This window comes from Oryx dammah, unplaced genomic scaffold (genome assembly GCF_014754425.2).
Source record: "Oryx dammah isolate SB20612 unplaced genomic scaffold, SCBI_Odam_1.1 HiC_scaffold_13, whole genome shotgun sequence".
NCBI lineage: Eukaryota > Metazoa > Chordata > Mammalia > Artiodactyla > Bovidae > Oryx > Oryx dammah.
Genome location: NW_024070197.1, coordinates 12,466,631 through 12,487,797, shown reverse-complemented (window position 1 = coordinate 12,487,797; position 21,167 = coordinate 12,466,631). Strand labels below are relative to the sequence as shown.

The window sequence follows — 21,167 nt, the reverse complement described above, 5'->3', positions numbered from 1 at the left end:
CTAAGGCCACCATTGCTTTTATTTGTTGCTTTGAGTGGAGAAAAAGCAACAGCTCCAGGTGAGCTCCGTTAGCCAGAGCTCCTGATGGTGGGCGGAGCTTTGAGAAAAAAAAAGAGGAGACCGTAAGGGAGGTTTTTCATTGGCCAGAACCCAGAGACTGGAGCCCATTGCTTGGAACTCTGGTTGGAACTGGAACTAGAAGGATAGATAGACCCCCAGGTGAACCAAACGTTTATAGGCTGGGCTCCGGGAGGAAGGGGCGGGCCCCCGGTGGGCTGGGTCCTCCCTTAGGATGGGGCTCCAGCAGTCGGCGGCGGGCTGGCTGTGCGCCTACTTCTGGGCGGGGATCATGTCGTCGATGGACTGGCCCTTCTCCAGCTTCTTCTCCATCTCCACCATGAGCTTCACCCCATCCACCACCAGCTGCACCTGTTCTACCTCCGAGGAGCCCAGCCGGTCGGCGTTGGACACGTCGAACACTGAGCCCACGGCAGCCGTGTCCACACCACCTGCGGGAGTAGGAGGCAGGGGCTAAGGAGCCAGCAGAAATGCTGGAGCGGGGCCTGGAACGCGGGCCGCCGTGCCAACCGCGCAGGCGGACGTCCTGGGTGACTGCCTACTGTGTTAAATTCATGCAGTTTCCTGAGCGTCTGTCTATTCTCGGGCTGGCTTTAGGTATCTCACCCCTCAGCCATCCAACACTGTGGGTAACGGAGTTGAGCTCAGGAGCCGGGCTGCCTGGGGTCGAATCCTGACCATCCTCCCCTTTACAGATGGGAAAGTGAGGCCCGTAGGCGCCCAGGGACATACACAGTGTATATTAACCATATAACCATGATGGTATATGGACTTCTCTGAGATAAGGCGTGCTGAAGCCTATTTTCAGAGGAAGAACTGAAACTCACAGAGGAGCAGCCCTTGCCGACACTCAGAACCCGTGGAGATGCCCCCGCTCCCCTTCAGCCGCCACTAAGGGCCACACCTGGAAGCCGCAGGAGGGAACTTGGGCCGTACCTGTGCCTCGCTTCTGCAGGCGCAGGCGAGTGAGGATCTCCTCGAACTTGGGATGCTTGCTCAAGTGAGCCAACTTGACATGCACGCCTCCACGCAGCCCGGTGCCCAGGTTAGATGGGCAAGTGAGCACGTAGCCCAGGTGCTCGTTCCACATGAACGGGTGGCCGGCTTTCTTGAATATCTCCTCAATCTGAGGTAGGGGGAGAGGACCCGGGATCAGCGCTGTGGGTGTCCCCAAATGCACCCACAACCCGGGCAGGGCTCCGAGGGACAGGGGGTGAGAATGTCGGTGGTGGTAGGACTCCGAGAGGGCGGGCCTGGAAAACCTGGAGGCACGAGATTCTTGGGGCAGGGGCCCGACCGCACAAGTGATGGCTGGATTCTGACGGGGCTGGGCTTGAGGACGCCTTGAAGGCCGGTTCTTGTCCGCGGGGCTTGAGAATAGGGGTGGGGCCGGTTTTCCAAAGGGCGGGGCTTTGGAAAGCGAGGGAGGAGCACCGCTGAGGGGAGTGGCTTCGGTGCGGGGAGGAGCCGGGTTCCGAGGGGCGGGGCCCGGGAAAGCGGCTGGGGGGCGGTCACTTGGAGTCACACGAGGGTAGGCACCCACCTTCTGCAGCCCCACGCAGAAGCGGCGGAAAACCTCCTTCATGTTGCCCCCCTTCTCCATGGAGATGACTCGGAGGTGGTCCTCCTCGTTCACCCACACCAGGAAGCTCTTGTTGTCATTGTGCCTAGCATCGGGCGCAGCAAAAGGTCAGGGAACCAGCTCCGCGGGAACCGGGTTCCCCCCGCCTTGCAAACACACGTCCACCGCTAGGGGGCAGCGGGCCTAAAGGGCACGAGGCCTGAGCATCTGTCTCAGGAGCTTACACCTTTAAATGTAACAGGACCCGTGAAATCTTGAATCGTGGGATCAGTGGCTTTTAGGGTCTTAATTCTTTGCACAATATTATAGAATCTTAGAATATCAGAATCGCTGAAAAACGGAAACTGAGAATCAGAGTTGATAAACCTTGCATGACATTGTGACATCGCAGAAGGACTCTTAGACTGGAAAACTTTAGGATCTGGAAATGTTTGAAACCATTGAATCACAAAATCTGACATTAGTGGAACCTGAAAACACTTAAAATCTTACAACCTATACTCTCCAAATTGTTTGAAACCGAGGTTCTCAAAACCTTTTAAAACCTTTGACTATCAGAATCGAGGTGGGGGCATTTTCCCTGATAGGTCAGTTGGTAAAGAATACGCCTGCAATGCAAGAGACCCCGGTTAGATTCCTGGGTCAGGAGGATCCTCTGGAGAAGGGATAGGCTACCCACTCCAGTATTCCTGGGCTTCCCTTGTGGCCCAGCTGGTAAAGAATCCGCCTACAATGTGGGAGACCTGGGGTTCTGTCCCTGGGTTGGGAAGATCCCCTGGAGAAGGGAAAAGCTACCCACTCTAGTAGTCTGGCCTGGAGAATTCCAGTCCATAGGGTCACAAAGAGTGGACACGACTGAGCAACTTTCACTTTCATCAGAATCGGGGATTAAAAAATTACTAGAAAGCCCAGCTAACAACAATAATTAGCAATAAATATCATGCCAATGGCCAGTATGGATACTTACTATATACCAGACACTTTTCTCAATACTTTGCATAAATTAGTTCATTAATCCTCATAAGAACCCCAAGAGCTATGAATTATCATGATCCCATTTTATAGATGGAGATTTGGGGCAGAGAAACATTAAATTACATGCCCAAGATCACACAGCTAGTAAATGGCAGCCCTGGGATTTGAACCTAAGGAGTCTGGTTCAAATCTGAATTTCAAGCTTTTTAAAATGCGACATGCAGACCACGGGGAAGGCAGGAGTGGAGGGCAAGATGACCCTGGAGAATTGCTGTTATGGTCTTGACTCTGGTGGAGGGTTGTGGAACGACTAGAGGAGGCGGAGCAGAAGGGGGGCATTGGGCAAGGGGCCTCACCAGATGCCACGGGCATCAGGCCAGTCTCGGGCCATTCCCGAAGCCAGCAGCAGCGGGGACACGGGCTTGTCGAACAGGAAGTGGTCGTCGATGAGCTGCTGCTGCTCCTGCTCGGTCATGCTCTTCAGAGGGTAGTATTTCCCCTTGAACTCGCCCGTCAGGCTGTTGAGGGCTGGTGAGGGGCCACAGGCAGGAGGGGTCAACAGCCTGCCCTACAAGGGGGGTGCAGAGTCCCTGGGGACCCCACACTGCTGTCCCTTGGGGGCCTAGGCCTTGACCCTGCAGAGGTTCTAAAGGTGTCTAAGCGCCCCCCCAAAAAATGCTCCTCCGCCGTCTGCCCAGGCCGGGGAACACCCACACTGTGTGCTCAAGACCAAAAGCATGGATTCTCCCTTGCCTGCCACCAGTTCTCACATCCAGTCAGTCTATCTGCGGGCAGTCCTGTGCTGGTGCTCACTCCTGCTGGCTGGTAGGGACAGAGTCAGTCTCAGGAATCTGGGAGCCATCAGTAAACAATATTATATTATAGTATATATAGTATTTGTATATATTCATAGGTATTCATAATACAAAGTATGTATTAAGTGTTGGAGAAGGAAATGGCAACCCACTCCAGTATTCTTGCTGGTAAAATCTCATGGACAGAGAAGCCTGGCAGGCTACACCATGGGTTTGCAGAATCAGGCATGACTGAGGAGTTGAGCACACACACACACATGTATATTATGTATATAATAAATATATAATACATATATGCATTTTATATATTCATATCTTCATAAGACATGACAAATATGTGTATAATGTATTTCTATAATACACATATTTTAAAATATGTTATACATATTTGTATAATATCCTATATAATATGTTCTATATCATATACTACATACTATATTATATTGTTAAAAATAAATTACAAAAACAAATAAATAAACTATATTGGGTCAGCCAAAAAAATTAAGTTTTCCTATAACATCTTTCAGAATGAACTTTTTGGCCAATCCAGTATTTAAAATGAAGGTAGTAAGTACTCAGAACTATCACTTGCTAATTACTTTACTACACGTACTATTTTCTATGCTCTTGAAGTCACCTGTTGTATCTTCATGGTGGAAATTCTACATAATGACATGCTGCTGCACATCTCTTCCCATTACCCATCCCTGTATGATGTCTCGTGGTTGGCTTAAAATTGGCCTCTGTAGGAGAATTTACACCAGAGAAATTGGCAGTTGCTGGCAGCAAATTAAGGCTGCTGCTGCTTTATTTTTTCAGAGCCAGTTGTTAAATATTTGGCAGAATGACACTGCCTGCCAGCCCTAATGCTTCTACCTCCAAACACACCCATTCTTTCTCTCCATCCCACTGCTCCCCTCACTCCCCAGCCCCACCTGGACCCCTGCAGTTGCCCTTCTCAGCCTCTCCTACCTCTGCCCCCCGACTGTTCCCCACCAGGGGGATCCATGTAAGTCTGAGCCTGTCCCTTCTCTGCTCACCACTCTCCTACAGTGTCCTCTTCCCACAGGGGTCAAAGCCAGAGTCCTCCCAGCAGCCCACAAAGCTCTGTACAAGCTGGCCACCCCAACACCCCTCTGACCTCACTTCCTTCCCCCTCCCCATCACCCACTCAGCTCCAGCAACACTGGTCTCCTTGCTATTCCTCCAACATACCATCCCACCCCAGGACCTTTGCACTTGCTGTTCACCTGCCTAGATTTCTTCCCACGGTTGGCTCCTTCTTGTCAATCATGTCTCAACTCCTTTCCAAAATAGCTACCCTCAGTCATTCTGTGCCACAACCCTTGTTTCTTGGCTTCAGGGCATTTGGGGAGGATCGTGTTCTTTTGTTGGTTTCAGTGTTTCCTCTTATCTCCCCACCAGGCTGACAGCTCTGCGAGAGCAGTGACCTTGGTCCATCTTATTCACCGTGGGAACCCCAGCTCCCCACACAGGGCCAGAACAACCGTAAATGTTTGCTTGGTGGATAGATGGATGGATGAATAGATGGTTGAAGGTCAGGACCCTGGCGCAGTTGGGTGTCAAATCTTGACAGCATCCCTTAGACCTCCCCCAGAGGTAATACTGCCAGTTGTCACTCACCAAGCACCTGTGATTATCAAGTTCTTGCAGTGTTTTGGCAAATGGGGGCACAAGGGGGTCCAGAGCTGGGGTGGGGGCTCTCACCTTCCACGGAGAGTTTCTCCACGGCCCGGCGCTCGCCGCGGGAGCAGTGGGGGGGCAGTGCGTAGCCCTTGATGCTGCGACCCGTGCGGACACGGCTGCTGAGCACGTAGTTGGGATCCAGATCGTCTCCACCCTAGGGAACGGGGGGGGGGGCGGGGTCAGGGCTTGGCGGCCCACCCTGTGTGCCCTGCCCCCTGCCCTCCAAAATCAAATCTCCCCCACAGGCCCTCCCAGCTCTCTTGGGCTCTCAGCGGCTTCCTTCTGTTCTCCCTCCCCACTGGCCTCTCTCCCCCTCCCTCCCTGGCTCCATCTCTCTTTTCTCTCTCTCCCCCCATCTTTATCTCCCTCTCCATCTCTGTGTCTGTTTCTCCCTTGACTCCCGGTATGTTTTCCACCTGCTTTCCTCTCTCTCTTTCTCTCTCCCCCAACCGTGGCCGTCTTCTGTGTCTGCCTGTCCGTCTCTCTTCCCATCCCCATCTGTGTTTCTCTCCATGTCTGTCTCCCTGCCTCTCTGGGTGTCTCCTCCCCCCACCCGGCCCCGCCCTTCCCCTGGGGCAGCCGACCTTGAGGTTCTCATGGTTGAGGTCAGTCTTGTGCTTGTCGGTGGGTTTGAAGCCCCCGTGCCGGTCCTGGATGATGGGGTCAAAGAGGTCCTTGAAAACCGTATAGGACTCCTCATCGCCAGCCACACAGCCCACGGTCATGATGAAGGGGTGACCTGGGGGGTCAAAGGGAGGTCAGAGGTGCTTGTCACCCATGGGGAAGACCTGGGCTCCTGGGTCCAGTGTAGACTGTGTGTGCACACATGGGTGTGTGTGTGTGCATGTGTGTGTACATGCAAGGGATTTCACTGAGCACCGTGGGTCAGAACTGAGGAGGCTGAGGGTGGGTAGGAATGGGGAGAGAAGACTGGGGGAGATCGAGGCGGTATCTGGGGGTGGGCGGTGAGAGGAACGTTGAGTGCAGGGCAAAGGAGAAAGGAGAGTCTGGGAGGCGAGTTACTAAAAATATTACCACGTGTGAATCCCCAAATCAAGGGATCGTCCCCTAAAAAAGTTCAGAACGTTAGAGACTCTCAACCACCACTGATAAGAAGAGGCTTGAAAGACCCTCTTGGGCTTCCCTGATGGTCCAGTAGTTAAGACTCAACACTCCCAATGCAGAGGGCCAGGGTTCAATCCCTGGTTGGAGAACTAAGATCCTGCATGCCTTGTGGCCAAAAAACAAAACAAAACAAAACAAAACACCTTCTTATTTCTCAAGTAGGGAAACAGAGGCTTGAAGAGAAAGGGCCTTTTCCCTCAGTCATGAGTTGGAGGCTGAGGCTGGAAGCTAGTCTCCTGCCCAGTTCCACCCGCCCTGGTGGGGTGTTCCTGGAGAAGGAACCCCCTGTCAGAGTCAGAGCGCCCACTCGGTGCCAGGAGCCACTCCACATGCCTATGTTTTCCCAACCTGGGTGCCCATTTTTCAGGTGAGGAAACTGAGGCCTGGAAGATGCAATAGCTTCCCTCAGGGGAGTCTCACGTGATACTTGACACACATTTAGCAAGTGGTTTGCCACCTGCCAGACCCTGTCCCAGGCCCTCACACATTCAACTCATCTGTTTCTCACAGCAGCCCCATGCGTATGGTCCCCACTTTACAGATGGGAAAACTGAGGCTCAGGGAGGTGGGACTGAGGCCCGGCAGGCAGCCTCCAGGTCACCCCCCCACACACCGGCCTCACAGTCCCTGGGACGCTCCCCCAGGAGGCTTACCTGGGTTGTCCACACCTGTCTGGATGACATCATCCAGAGTGAAGCCAGATGGCGTCTCCTTGTCCCGCAGCTTCTTGTAAATCTCGAGGGTCAGCGCCTTGGCCATGTGGTTGTTGTGCTTGCTGAGGTCTGGGTATTCCTCCTCAGCCTTGAAGTTCAGCTTGTGCTTGTTGTGGGTGTTCCCGAACGGCATGGTGGCAGTGGTGTGGGGGGCCTAGTGGGGAGGGGTGGAGGGGGACGTTAGGTCACATCCACGGAGACCAGCAAGAGAGCAGAGCCAGGCTCTGGGGTCAGGCAGGCCTGAGAGCCAGTCTGAGTCCTGGGCTGTGCGACTTGGACCCAGAGGGATCCCTTCTCTGAGCCCCTGCATCTCAACAGGATGTATCATCAGTCTGGTGTTGGGATCTTCGCTCTGCCTTATCCTGCTGGTGACCCTAGGCTAATAGCATTGCTAGAGCCTCACTTTCTCCAGCTGGAAAAATGGAGGAGAGAACCCCTCAAGCCTGTGATAAGATATGATAACTGATAGATAAGAGTATAGGTTCTAGAATCAGGCAGCCTGGCTTTGAATCCCACCCAGCTCTGCTGTGTGACCTTGGGCGAGTTACTTAACCTCTCTGTGCCTCAAAGTAATCATCTGTACAATGCGGGTAGAATAGCATTCATCTCATGGAGGTGCTGGAAGGATGTGATGAGTTCATTACATAAAGCACTTAAAATAGTGCCCGACACACACTAATTATTTTGCTAGCTATTGTTATTATTGTTGTTTTGAATTACGAGGAGCTGGTGAGGGTGGAGGCTGTTGCTGGGAATGAGTGTGCGAGCAGAGAAGGGCCGTTCTCTCTATGAAGATTCCTGGGTGCTCAGTCGAGGGAGGAGGGGCAGGGTGCCTGCCTCCACCACTGTGTGCTGACAGCTGTCCTGCAGGGCACAGTTAGGAACAGCTCAGCCTCTGAGGTCGACAGAGCTGGGTTCAAATCTCACCCGTGCCATCTCTGGGCTGTGTGACCCTAGGTCAACTGCTCAGTCTTTCTGAGCCTCTGTCTTCTGTGAACTGAACTTTTCCCATGGGGTTGCCCGGAGGATTCTTTGAATCTAGCACAAAGCCAGTTGAGCACAGGCCCTGGCATGGAGCTGGGGCCTTGTAAAGAACCTGCCTGCCAATGCAGATGTAAGAGATGAGAGTTCAATCCTTGGATCAGGAAGATCTCCTGGAGGAGGAAATGGCAACCCCTTCCAGTACTCTTGCCTGGAGAAGCCCTTGGACAGAAGAGCCTGGTGGGCTAACAGTCCATAGCGCCACAAAGAGTCTGAAGCAACTAGCACGCGCACACCTAGAAGGGTGGTTGCTGTACTGTTATTATTACTTTTATTCACAAGACCCAGGAGGAGGGAGGACCCTTTAGCGGTGGCGGTAGGGATGAGATGCTCATTCCCAGCTCCAGGAATGGGAAGTGGGCAGGACGGTGGGGAGGAGACGGGCACAAGGGTGAGCTGAAGGCCGAGGCATCAGGCCAAGGGGGATGGAACCCACGAAAGCCTCTGGAGTTGATGTTCAGGGTTGGGATTTATTTTTAGAATCTGGCAGACTCCTCTCCCCCACCCCCAGCTGCCACCCCACCCTCACATTCCAGGGGCTCGGCTTGCACCACGTCAGCAGGCCAGAGACAGGTGGGCCAGGGTGGCCGGGAGCACATGCATTCAGGCTTTGGGGCTCAAGGGCTTTCAGCCCAGAAAGCCCCCTTCAGAGCATGTCCCCACCCCCATCCCTCCTGGGGGCAGGCCGGGAGAGGGCAGGGAAGCAAGGTCGGGGAGCCCAAGAAACACCAACAGACGTAACCCAGAGCCCCTCCTGCACACACCCTCACGCACCCCCAGGTCGCACGGTAAATGGGCCCACATGTGCACACCTCCCAGCTCAGGGACACCGGCATACAGGGACTCATGCAGGAGCCACGGAAAGCCAAACCGACACAAGGTCACGCTGTGCAGAAGGCAATGGGACCACAAGGTCACCAAGGCAAAGACCCTGACAGGTGATACACAGACACCTCCCATGGCTTACGGCACCCAGTTCTGGCCTCAGACCATCATGAACAAGGGCTGGCCCGCAGCCCCTTGCAGGGGGGCGACAGCTGGTCGCTGTCAAGGCTCCTTTCCATCCTGTGGTCTCCCCCCAGGACGCTTGCCCCAGCCATCACAGGCATGGCCGGGAGTCAGGGGCTGCAGGTGGAGGGGACTCTCTGACATAAGGACCACCTTGCCACACACTGACCTGCCTGTGCACGGGGGCATGTGGGGGGCAACATGCAAGTCCCCTTCCAGAGACAGCTCGACCTCTGGCTCCTATGCCAGACACCCCACTCTGGACCCTACCCCGGGCAGTACCTGGCTGGGCGGTGCTGGAAGGGGCTGTCTGTATCCCGGAGGCGACACTGACCCAAAGGAAGGTCCTACAGCCCTGGCCTTATATAGGGGGCGCCTGAGCTGTGTGATTGGCTGGGAGGGGCTGCCCCTTGGGAGCGGGCTGGAGGGCAGCTGAGCTCTTCACCTCACTGCCCAGGCATTGTGCCCACCCCGAACCCAGGCATGCCTCGCGCCCAGCCCTATGGCCTTGTATGGGCCGCGCCAGGGTCTGGGCCCATATCCCCCCCGCAACCAAGCTGGTCCCCCGACCAAGTGCTGAGTTGGGCTGGCGGGGACAGCTGGAGCCCCGCCTGGGCCACGGGATAGTGTCAGAAAATGTCCCAGGCACGTAGAAGTCACCCTCCCCTGGCCCTCTGCTAGGCCACTGGCCTCCCCTGAGCCCCCAGTGGCCTTGACCCCAGCACACAGCAGGTCCTGAGCTCTGTCCCTGGGGAAGCCTTGCAATGGCCCCTGGAGGTCAGGTCTTTGGTTTTCCTATAGAGGAAAGGGCCCAGAGAGGCTGTGTGACTTGCCTGCTGTCACCCAGCTACAGGCAGTGTGTGACCAAGGCCGAGGTGGGAACAGGGGACGGCCTGACCCCAGAACCCTGTGCTGGGATGCACTTTCCTCCTCGGAAGTGCAGGGGAGGGAAACTGAGGCTGGGCCGAGCTAGGGCGGTTCTTACTCAAGGGCAGGTTGAAGGTGGTGGTCACCCTTTCCACTCCAGTCCACCAGCTCAGTGACCCAGGGAGATTTCTGCTGTGGAGGGGACAGAGAGGGACGGCCTGCCGGGAAGGGAGTTTATTTTTAGAGCTCACTGCTCGAGATCTCCTCTGGGAGACCCGAGGTGCTGGGGCTGGGGGGGGGGCACGGGGGCAGGTGTTGGTGGGGTGAGGTCGCCACGTGTCCGGGTTAATTATAACCCAGCGTCTCGGGTGTCCCTTGGCCTCGCCTCCTTACAAGGGCAGCTGAGAGCTCGGGGAGGCCAACCCCAGCCACGGCAGAAGGGGGCTGGGTGGCAGTTCAGGTCAGGGACGTGCTCAGATCCAGGCTTGATCGGGGACCGCAAGGGCTGAGCAGGAGATCCTGCAGAAATGGGATATCACAGAGGGAACGGCGTCTTCGGCCTAGAAGGCACCAAGACTGCAGGATGCAAGGATCGGGCAAGTCCAGGGAGCACCCAGCATTGAAACAAAGAAGAGAATGTTCCTTTCCCTCTGGAGTTCCTCCCTCCTCCTGGGTCTCCCCCGCTTCTTCCTAGGCAGAGAGCACTGATCTAGAGAAAGGGGGGCCCTTTCTGCCTCTTCCGATGTTCCTGGTGGTAGGGGGGCTATTTAGAAAGCTTTTCTCCTTGCGGCCTAGTCCCTGATCGCTCCCTTCACTGTCCTGTCCCAGCAAGGTCAGTGTGTCAAAGCACTCCTTCACAGTTACAGAAATTGAGGCCCAGAGAACGAAAAGGAACTGGTCTAGAGTCGTTATGCGTGTATCATGTCAACAATGATTTATTAAGCACTTACCGGGACCCAGCAGAAGATAACCCAAACCCCTGTCCTTATGGAGTTAATATTTTAGTGAGGGTGAACAAGTTGTTATACATTTTAATGTTGGGGACAATGGGGCTTTGAAGGAAAGAGACAGAGGATAAAAGATGCAAGTGACGGGACACAGCGGAGGGGATCAGGTCAGACCTCTCTGGGGAGGTGACATCCAAGCAGAGACCAGAGGGAGCCAGCCATGTGGGTATCTGGAAGCGGGACAGCAGGTGCAAAGACCCTGAGGTGGGGGTGGCGTGGCATGTCAGAGAGACGGGGAGGACGCTGGAGCAGATGGAGGGGAGAATGGGAGGAAGAATGTGAGGTTGGAGGGGGACCAGGAGCAGATCTGTAGGGTCCTAGGGCTCCAATGGGAGTCCCTGAGGGTTGTGAGCAAAGGAGAGACAGGATCCAGCCACGTCACACACAGCCCAGCCCCCAGGGCCCCAATAACCCCTTGTGTGGACATATGACATTCCTCTTGGCCACACAGCATCCGAAGCCCTTTCTATATTGAGGGAGTTCTCCACCCTTTAACCACCTCCTTTGGAGAAGCCCAAATATTAGAAACTCAGTTTCCCAGAATCCTTTGCAGCAATGGTTCGGTCATGTGACCTGTTCTGAGCCAATCAAACCCTCCAGCAGGACCTTGCAGTCATGTGACCTGGGCTGAGCCAATCAAACCCTCCAGCAGGACCTCGCAGTCATAGCCCTACCTCCTTTATCTTGAGTCTGGCAGAAACAGTTGGCCTTGGGGTTGGCCTTGGGGAGCACGGTGATCCTTATCGTATAGCTTCCTCCCACCCCTTGAGCCCCTCAGTCTCCAAGGCTTGTCCCTCCCCCGTCCCATGCCTCAGGACTTCCACATTCCCTCCTGCCCTAGCCTCCTCGCTCGTCTCCTGACCCAGTCTTGGCCCCTCCACTGACTTCCCTGCTGACCTCTCCTGCTCAGAACCTGCCATGGCTCCCCAGTGCTCTCAGGAGAAATGAGTGTTTGTTGACTAAGTAAACAATAGCCTTATCAATCAATAGGAAACCCCTCCAGCCAGCTTAGGCATAAAGGGCTTTCCTACCAAATGCTTACAAAATTGTTACAAGGGCTGAAGGAACACCTCTTGCTCTCAGAACTATGCTTCCTCTGGAAACTGGACATGCTAGAAGGAGGTTAGTGTGGAGGTTAAATGGCCTCTTCACTTTCTGGGAAAGACTGAGGGTAGGAGAAGAAGGGGGCTATAGAGGATGAGATGGTTGGGTGGCATCACCGACTCGATGGACATGAGTTTGAGCAAACTAAGAGATAATGAAGGACAGGGAAGCCTGGCATGCTGCAGTCCGTGGGGGTCACAAAGAGTCGGACACGACTTAGCGACTGAACAACAGTTAACTCTCGGAGCACTCCTACATGTTGAGTACTAGGCTAACTGCTTGACATTTAACTCATTTACCATTCTGAGCCTTACCAACAATAAGGCTCAGAGAGGTTAACTGACTTGTCCAAGGTTGCACAGCTGGGAAAGAGCAGAGCTGGGAATCCAACTGGCGCAGGGCTGCTGAAAGTAGGTTCAGTGTTTGGTGAAGATAATTTCCAGACTTCTCAGCAAGGTGAGACTATATTGTCAGCCCCAGAGTCCCTTTCTAGGTCTTCAGGCCCACATCCCCTTGCCCACTTAATCACTTTAGCAGTCTGACTTCAGGTTTCAATCACTGTATGTGTATTAACCAGTTTTAGTTTTCCAACAGCACTATGAGGTAGGTCCTGAAAATTTTACACAGCAGGAAAGTGAAGCCAGAGAGTCTGAGTTACTTGCCCCAGATCACCCAGCTGGAAAGTAGCAGGAGCAGACTGGATGAGTTAGTCACTCCCTTCCTCATTTTACCTCTTTATGCTGAAGCCTTATTTTACAGAGAGTGGATGCTGAGGCTGCAAAAGGGCCAGCGATTGCAGATTTTCTTGCAGTATTCTCAGGAGGCAGAAGGTCCAAGGGCGCTTTATGGGTTCTCTCTTATAAAGGCACTAATCCCATTCATGAGAGCTCCACCCTCATGATCTAATCACATCATACTAATACCAAAGTGAGTGAATTCGCTCAGTCATGTCCGACTCTTTGCGACCCCGTGGACTGTAGCCCACCAGGCTCCTCCGTCCATAGGATTCTCCAGGCAAGAATACTGGAGTGGGCTGCCATTTCCTTCTCCAGGGGATCTTCCTAACCCAGGGATGGAACCCGGGTCTCCCGCATTGGAGGCAGACGCTTTAACCTCTGAGCCACCAGGGAAGCCTAAAGGCCCCGCCTATTAATACCTTCACCTTTGAAGGTTAGGATTTCAACATATGAGAAAATACGTTAGAATCATAGTTGTTTGTTGTTGTTTAGTCGCTAAGTCGTATCTGACTCTTTTGTGACCCCATGGACTTTAGCCCACCAGGCTCCTCTGTCCATGGGATTCTCCAGGCAAGAATGCTGGAGTGGGTTGCCATTTCCTCCTCCAGGGGATCTTCCCGACCCAGGGATCAAGCCCGAGTCTCCTGCATTGGCAAGCGGATTCTCTACCGCTGGGGCACTAGGGAAGCCCTTAGATCATAGTACCAAAGATATAATGCTAAAGTGAAAGTGTTAGTCACTCAGTTGTGTCTGACACTATGCAACCCCATAGACTTTAACCCCATGGACTGTGGTCCACCAGGCTCCTCTGTCCATGGAATTCTCCAGGCAAGAACACTGGAATGGGTAGCTATTCCCTTCTCCAGGGGATCTTCCTGACCCAGGGATCAAGCCAGGGTCTCCCGGATTGAAGGCAGATTCTTTACCATCTGAATCACAAAGGAAGCCACCTACGTGAGGACAATTCTCTAACCTGTTACCACAAAAGTACAGTGAAACCCATCACCCCAAAATGCAGGAGCTTAAAAGCGGACGTAGGGCTGGCTGAGAGTTGGTTGTTTGGGGCTGGGTGTGACTGGGAAGCTTTGTTCTATACCATTATGTTAAAAATGAGACAACAGGCTCAAAATGCTAAGATCCATGTCATAAAATCAAGACTTAATGACAGCTGTGGCTCTCCCGGAGACTGAATCTTAAACCAGCCACTCAGATCAGCTCTAGTTAGGTAATCTGCCCAGATAGGTGCCTGCTGTCCCTAAAGGAAAGTGACCTCACCATAACCAGTCTGCTTTTTTGCCTGCTTTGTTGTTCCAGGAACTTTCTTGTTCCTGCTCCCTTCCTCCTATAAGAGTCTTCCATTTTGTTTAGTTCCTCGAAGCGCCTTTCTGTCTGCTAGATTGGGTGCTGCTCGATTTGAATCGATTTTAAGTAAACGCAATAAAATGTCAACATGCCTCAGTTTATCTTTTAACAATATGGAGATGTTGTGGTAAGAGGGAACACACAGGGGCTGTGTCATGCCTCCACCGGGATGCAAGAGGGAATCTTCAAAGCCCCTGAGATCGAAGCTCAGAACTGGGAGGACTGTCACTTGTGCCCCTCTGCGATGGACCAAAGCAAGTCACCACACCCAAAGTCAAAGCCATCATTACCCTCCAGGGGTCAGGTTTTTCTCATTTGCGTTTTTCTTGAATGGTCACTCATGCTCAGTCACACACAATTCATTTCTGTGGACTAGCTCAGGAGGATATTAGAAACTGGTAATCATGTCTGCCAAAATCACTGCAGATGGTGATTGCAGCCATGAAATTAAAAGACACTTACTCCTTGGAAGGAAAGTCATGACCAACCTAGACAGCATATTAAAATGAAGAGACATTACTTTGCCAACAAAGGTCTGTCTCGTCAAGGCTATGGTTTTTCCAATAGTCATGTATGGATGTAAGAGTTGGACTATAAGAAAGCTGAGAGCCGAAGAATTAATGCGTTTGAACTGTGGCGTTGGAGAAGACTCTTGAGAGTCCCTTGGACTGCAAGGAGATCCAACCAGTCCATCCTAAAGGAGATCAGTCCTGAGTGTTCAGTGGAAGGACTGCTGTTGAAGCTGAAATGCCAATACTTTGGCCACCTAATGCGAAGAGCTGACTCATTTGAAAAGACCCTGACACTAGGAAAGATTGAGGGCAGGCAGAGAAGGGGCCAACAGAGGATGAGATGGTTGGATGGCATCACCAACTCAATGGAGATGAGTTTGGGTAAACTCTGGGAGTTGGTGATGGACCGGGAGGCCTGGCGTGCTGTGGTCCATGGGGTCTCGAAGAGTCAGACAAGACTGACTGACTGAACTGAACCGAATCATGTCTGCTTCTTGGAAGAGTATCTGAGGATCAAGGAGAGACAAAGACCTACTTTTCATTCTGTAATCTTTTGTTATCTCTGAGCATCCTTCTGACACCACTTTTTTTTTTTTCGTTTTTATTTATTTATTTGGCTGCATTGGGTTTTTGTTGTGTCATGCAAGATTTTTCATCGCAGTGCGAGGATTCTAGTTGTCTCACACGGGCTCAGTAGTTGTGATGAGTAGGCTTGGTTGCCTTTTAAAGGGATTACTCATTAATCCCCACATCAGCCTCACAAAATAGGTTACCCTTGTGAGTCCATTTCTACAGACCAGGACCGTGAAGACCAGAGAGCTTGGCTCCTGGCTCAGGGATTGTACAGCCAACAAATGACGGAGCAGGGATGTGCCTTAAACCATCTGACTCGGTGCACTGGTTTGGAGTGAGAGTGTGGCAGTTCCAGAATCAGTGACCAGTGTCCTGAGGCCAGAACAATCGGGGACAAGGGCTCAGCTGCCCTCTTCCACCCTGTTCCCTAGACATACCTGGAGAAGTAAGAGCGTGAGTTTGAGTTTGATTTTCCATCGGTCAATCAACAGACATTGTCAGTGCTTTCTCTGGGCTCAGGCTGCGCTGGGGAATGTGCCTTGGCTCTGTCAGTCCTCCTGGGGTTCCAGTCACCGCGAGGGAGAGAGACATGTGATGACCTAGAGTGGGCAGGGTTGGAATGTGGCAGCCTAGACAGTCGCAGGAGCCCAGGAAGGTCGTATCCTCCAGCGAGAGGTCAGCGAGGGCTTCCTGCAGGCGGGAGCATCTGCACTGAGGCTCCGAGAACAGGGGAGCGGCGCCAGAGTCTGGTGCCTGGTCCACGGGCCAGCAGCGCCCTCTGCTGGATATATACTATAGTGCAGTGACCGGGATACTGCAGAGTTTGGCAAAGCTGGCGATCAAGCTAAAATCCTGTTGAGCCTAGCTTTGGCCAATTTATGTTTCTAGGACTTGATTTATTGAGTAAGTCACTCAACAGGTATTTATTGAGCACCTACTTTGCACCACGTTGTTCTATTGCTAAAGATAACGTGCTTACAACACAGAGCCCTGCCCTCAGGGAGCTGGCATTCTAAGGTGGTTGTTCAGTAGCTCAGTCATGTCCGACTCTTTGAGACCCCATGAACTGCAGCACTCCAGGCTTCCCTGTCCTTCACCATCTTCCAGAGGTTGCTCAAATTCATATCCATTGAGTCAGTGATGTCATCCAAACATCTCATCCTCTGTCTTCCCCTTCTCCTCCTTTCTGCCCTCAATCTTTTGCAACATCAGGGTCTTTTCTGATGAGTCAGCTTTTCGAATCAGGTGGCCAAAGTATTGGAGCTTCAGCTTCAGCATCAGCCCTTCCATTGAATATTCAGGACTGATTTCCTTTAGGATTGACTGCTTGGATATCCTTGCAGTCCAAGGGACCCACAAGAGTCTTCTCAAACACAGTTCAAAAGCATCAATTCTTCAACGCTCAGCTTTATTGTCCAACTCTCACATCTATACATGACTACTGGAAAAACCATAGCATTGAGTGTATGGACATTTGTTGGCAATGTTTCTGCTTTTTAATACGCTGTCTAGACCGGTCATAGCTTTTCTTCCAAGGAGCAAGCATCTTTTAAATTTCATGGCTGCAGTCAAGATCTGCAGTGATTTTGGAGCCCAAGAAAATAAATCTGTCACTGTTTCCACTGTTTCCCCATCTAGTCACCATGAAGTAATGGGACCAGATGCCATGTTCTTAGTTTTTTAAATGTTGAATTTTAAGCCAGCTTCTTTACTCTCCTCTTTCACCATCGTCAAGAGGCCTTTTAGTTCCTCTTCGCTTTCTACTATAAGGGTGGTGTCATCTGTGTATCTGAGGTTATTGATATTTCTCCCGGCAATTTTGATTCCAGCTTGTGCTTCATCCAGCCCAGTATTTTGCATGATGTACTCTGCATACAAGTTCATAAGCAGGGTGACAATATACAGCCTTGATGTACTCCTTTCCCTAGGGGAGAACAATAATGCATGTGTGCTGAGTTGCTTCAGTCGTGTCTGACTCTTTGTGACCCAAAGGACTGTAGCCTGCCAGACTTCTGTGTCCATGGGATTCTCCAGGCAAGAATACTGGAGTGGACCGCCATGCCCTCCTCTAGGGGATCTTCCCAAACCAGGGATTGCACTCGCGTCTCTTATATCTCCTGCATAGGCAGTTTTTTTTTTTTTTTTTAAGCTCCACTTGGAAAGCCGAACCAATAATATAACACCACAAAATCAGCAGCTAATATTTGCTAAATGCTTCCAATCCATATATTAAGGCATTCAGTCCTCACAGCTTTTGACTAATCTATTACAGATCAGGGAAACGGAGACAGAGAGGTTAAGTTACTGTCCAAAGCCTGCACAGCCAGTAAATGGTGAAATAGAATGTGAACTCAGAGCAAGATTTTTAGCCTCGCCAATAACGTGATGTAACATAACATAGTAATTATCATGTTATATAATTTTAGGTCCTGAAAAATTTTATTAACAAAATCAAGCAGATAAATGAGGCTGTGTTTCGGTGGGAAAGGTGTATTTTAGAGGCGGGAAGGAAGGCCTCTCGGAGGAAACGGCCTTTGAAAAAGGACAAACGTCGAGATCTGTGTGGAGAGATTTCCAAAGCGGGCGCACAGCCGAGGCGAAGGGCCGGAGGCTGGCCTTGCAAGAAGGCCATCCGTCTGGGATGCAAAGTTTCTAAGATTCCGAGTTTCCAAGATTCTAGTTTCGCGGAGACTGGCATTTCCCGCGCGCCTGCAATCATCCCGGATTCGACGTGCCGCAGACTACCGGCTAAACGTGCGCACAAGGCTCTGCTATTCCCGCAGCGCTGGGGCGGCTGGGCTTAACTTTCCAGCAGTGGCGGGCGGGGCCGGTCTCACCTGCGGGGCGGGGCTCCGGGCCGCCCCGCCCCCCGGAGGAGCCGCCCGCGGCCGGAGACTGCGGGCGCAGCTGCAGGCGGCGGGCGTGCGTGCGCAGCGCGGAGAAGCGGGACTTGGAGCCGTTCGCGGTCAGGTGGGCACCAGGAGTGCGGGGTGGGAGTCCCGGGAGCCGAGAGGATGGAGGCGGGAGCAGAGGGTGTGGGCTGGGCCTGGCACACCCCTGGGACCGCTGGCCTGGAGACGGGGACGGGCCTTGGGGTCCCTGGACGCTCCCTGTCCGGCTCTAGGGCTCTCCCGGGTCTGGAGGCCCCGCTGGGGCCGTGCCCCCTCTCTCGGGGCGCAGGTAAACAGGCGCGAGGACGGGGCGGGGCCTGGGAGAGGGAGGGGGCCCTTGTGACGGGCCGGCCGGCTGGCAGGCTGGCAGGCTGTGAAACCGGGGTGCGCGGGGCTCAGCCGGCCGGCCAGGGGTAAGTTGTGTGGTTTAGAGAGCGGGCCATATACTTCCGCTGCAAGTGTATATGTGCGTGGATATTGGGCGTGGTGTAGAAAGCTCAGGTGTGTGTGATGGTGTCAAACGGTTAGTACAGATGTGGGTACAGGCTGGTACAGGGGATGGCCTGTCCGTTTAGCCCTGCGAGGACACCAAAGGACCGTGTGAATGATGTGAAACTTTCAGTGGTGTGAAAATGTGGGCCACCTCTGATGGTGAGTCTGTAATGCTGTGTGTGTATGTGTGTGTGTGTGTGTGTGTTTGGCAGAGTTGAACTGTTTATAGGATTAGGTATGTGACCAAGAAATTGCGTGGCCGTGGTTGTCTCTCTGATGGTAAGACTGGTGGGGGCGGGGATGGCAGGGAGGTGTGTGCTGTGGGGTACGGGATGGATGTGTGGAGTGTGACTGATTATTGTGATCAGCTGTGTGCTGGTTCACACGGGGCTGAGCAGGTGAAGGGGAGTGTGCTGTTTGGAGGATGTGTGAGTGTGGGAGACGTGTCAAGGACAGTCCGAGTGATGCGTGGCTGTGGTCGAGCCGTATGTGTTGCTGTGAGCGGTACTCTATGAGGCCATGTCTGGAACAGTTGACTCAGCTCTTCGAGGTTGTGCGTGATGTTGTCGGAGGTTGTACACGTGAATAAGGGTCGTGGTTGTCAAGATGACTCAATGAACTGGCGTGGTTGTGAGTTTGATCATTTATAGGACTTGCGTGTAAGGTGTGAAGCTGTTAATAAGTCTGATGTGATATACGCACACATACGTACAGCGTACATGGAGATCAATATGTGCGTGAACACGTACATAGGGAAAGAGGGAGATTCGGGGTGGAGAGCCTGCAGTGTGTAAAACCCCTGCGGTTACACACCTGCCCTTGCTCTGTGTCTGAGTGGATGTGATTGTGAGCATGTGCACAGGGGTGAAAAGCGCCGCACTGCTTTCGGGGATGCCACGGGTGGAGTGAAGTCAGCCTGCGCGTCTGTGCGTGAGAACATGGAACTCCGTGTGTCTCCGTGTGTCTGTGCCTTGGGCACCTGCTTGCGAAGCTGTAAGAGCTAGCATCGGGTCATTTGCACATTCGTGTGTGAGACTCTAGTGTGTCTGTGTGTGGCCGGGCAGGGGCGGTGGAGGAAGCGGGGAGGAACGATGACAGGTCCACCGCGAGTCCTGGGAGCCGGCGAGGGAGGGAGGCGTGGGATGGAGGGCTGGCGCTGGCAGGATGTGGAGGTGTGGGAGAGAGCACGTGTCACGGGCTCAGACGTTCAAGGAGACGGTCCGAATGGGAGTGACTTGGGATTGTGTTACATTTTCGCAAGTGACGGGGGTGAGGCAGGGGGGTTTATTTGTGTGCTGGCTTTTAGTTTCAGGGGTGCAGCAAAGTGATTCGGTTGGATTTTCTCTTTATTTTTCCCATTGTTTTCCACTGTAAGTTATTATAATATATTGAGTACAGTTCCCTGGGGTTTACAGTAGATTCTTGTTGGTTATTGATTTTACATATGTATATGTTAACCCCAATCTATCCCTCCGCACCCTCTGCCCTCTTTGGTAACCATACGTTGTTTTCTGTCTGGCGTTTTATTTCTCTTTCTTATTGTTTGGTTTGTTTTTGGCTGTGCTGGATCTTCCTTGCTTCGTGGGCTTCTCGTCGAGGTGGGTTCTCCTGTTGCAGAGTACAGGCTCTAGGCTCTTGGCCTCCATAGTTCAGCTCCCTGGCTCTAGAGCACACACTCAGTAGTCGCGGTACACTGGCTTATTGCTCTGTGGCATATGGGATCTTCCCGGACCAGAAATTGAATCTGTGTCTCCTGCATTCTCAGATGGATTCTTTACCACTGAGCCTTCAGGGAAGCCCACGGCCTTTATTTCTGAAAGGAAAATGTACCTGTCCGTTGGGTTCTGTTTTTCAGAGGGGAGTGTATGTGTGTTATTTTCCTTTTATAAAATTTTTTTAATGCTTATTTGTTTGGCTGTGCCGGGTCTCCATTGCAGCACCTGGGTTCATTAGTTGCAGCATGCGAGATCTAGTTCCCTGCCCAGGGATTGAACCTGGGACCCCTGCATTGGGAGAACGGAGTCTTAGCTACCAGGAAAGTCCCTACACATGCTGTTTCTGGAAGAAGAATATATGTGTGTGTGTGCCTGAGTTAGTGTGTTGTACTAGGTTGTATTTTGAAAAGAAAACGCGGGTGTGAGTGGGTGTGTTGAGTTGTATTTTTAAAAGAAAGTGTGTGTTGTATTTCTGAAAGGAGACTGTGTATTATATTTCTGAGATGGAGTGTGTGTAGAGGCATATTTCTGAGTGTGTCTTGTGTTATATTTGAAATAACAAAGAGTATGTATCACATATCCAAGAGGAGAATGTGTATAGCATGGTTTTAAGAAGGGAGGGTGTGTGTGTGTTGAGGTCTGTTTCTAAGAGGGGAGTGTGTGTCCCAGAGACATCGTCCCCACTGTCGTTGACCTTGTCACCCCCATACAACCCCATGCAGTCCCACGTGTGAGACCCTCCCCCCTCCCCCATTACCATCTGGGACTCAGACCCTCAGCTGTCACGTGGCCCGTGTGACACCCCTGGGCCATGCCTGCCACACGTGTGTTCCAGCACGCTTTGGGCTGGCCGGGCCTGTCTG

The 21,167-nt window shown here is 52.6% G+C and overlaps 1 protein-coding gene across 2 annotated transcripts; it reads right to left on the bottom strand.

The window, feature by feature from the left end:
* CKM (creatine kinase, M-type) lies at window positions 1-9,626 on the bottom strand. Of its 2 annotated transcripts, none has more exons than XM_040252585.1 (8): window positions 9,327-9,626; window positions 6,936-7,149; window positions 5,742-5,896; window positions 5,179-5,311; window positions 2,992-3,163; window positions 1,622-1,745; window positions 1,015-1,204; window positions 1-509 (listed from the first exon to the last, which is right to left on the bottom strand). In XM_040252585.1, exons 2-8 carry the CDS (start codon window positions 7,126-7,128, stop codon window positions 331-333), a joined length of 1,146 nt encoding a protein of 381 aa, XP_040108519.1. In that variant the 5' UTR covers window positions 7,129-7,149; window positions 9,327-9,626; the 3' UTR covers window positions 1-330. The 2 variants fall into 2 exon arrangements, with proteins under 2 accessions (XP_040108519.1, XP_040108520.1); XM_040252586.1 differs by having other exon boundaries at window positions 9,214-9,375.
* Window positions 9,627-21,167: the final 11,541 nt, after the last annotated feature.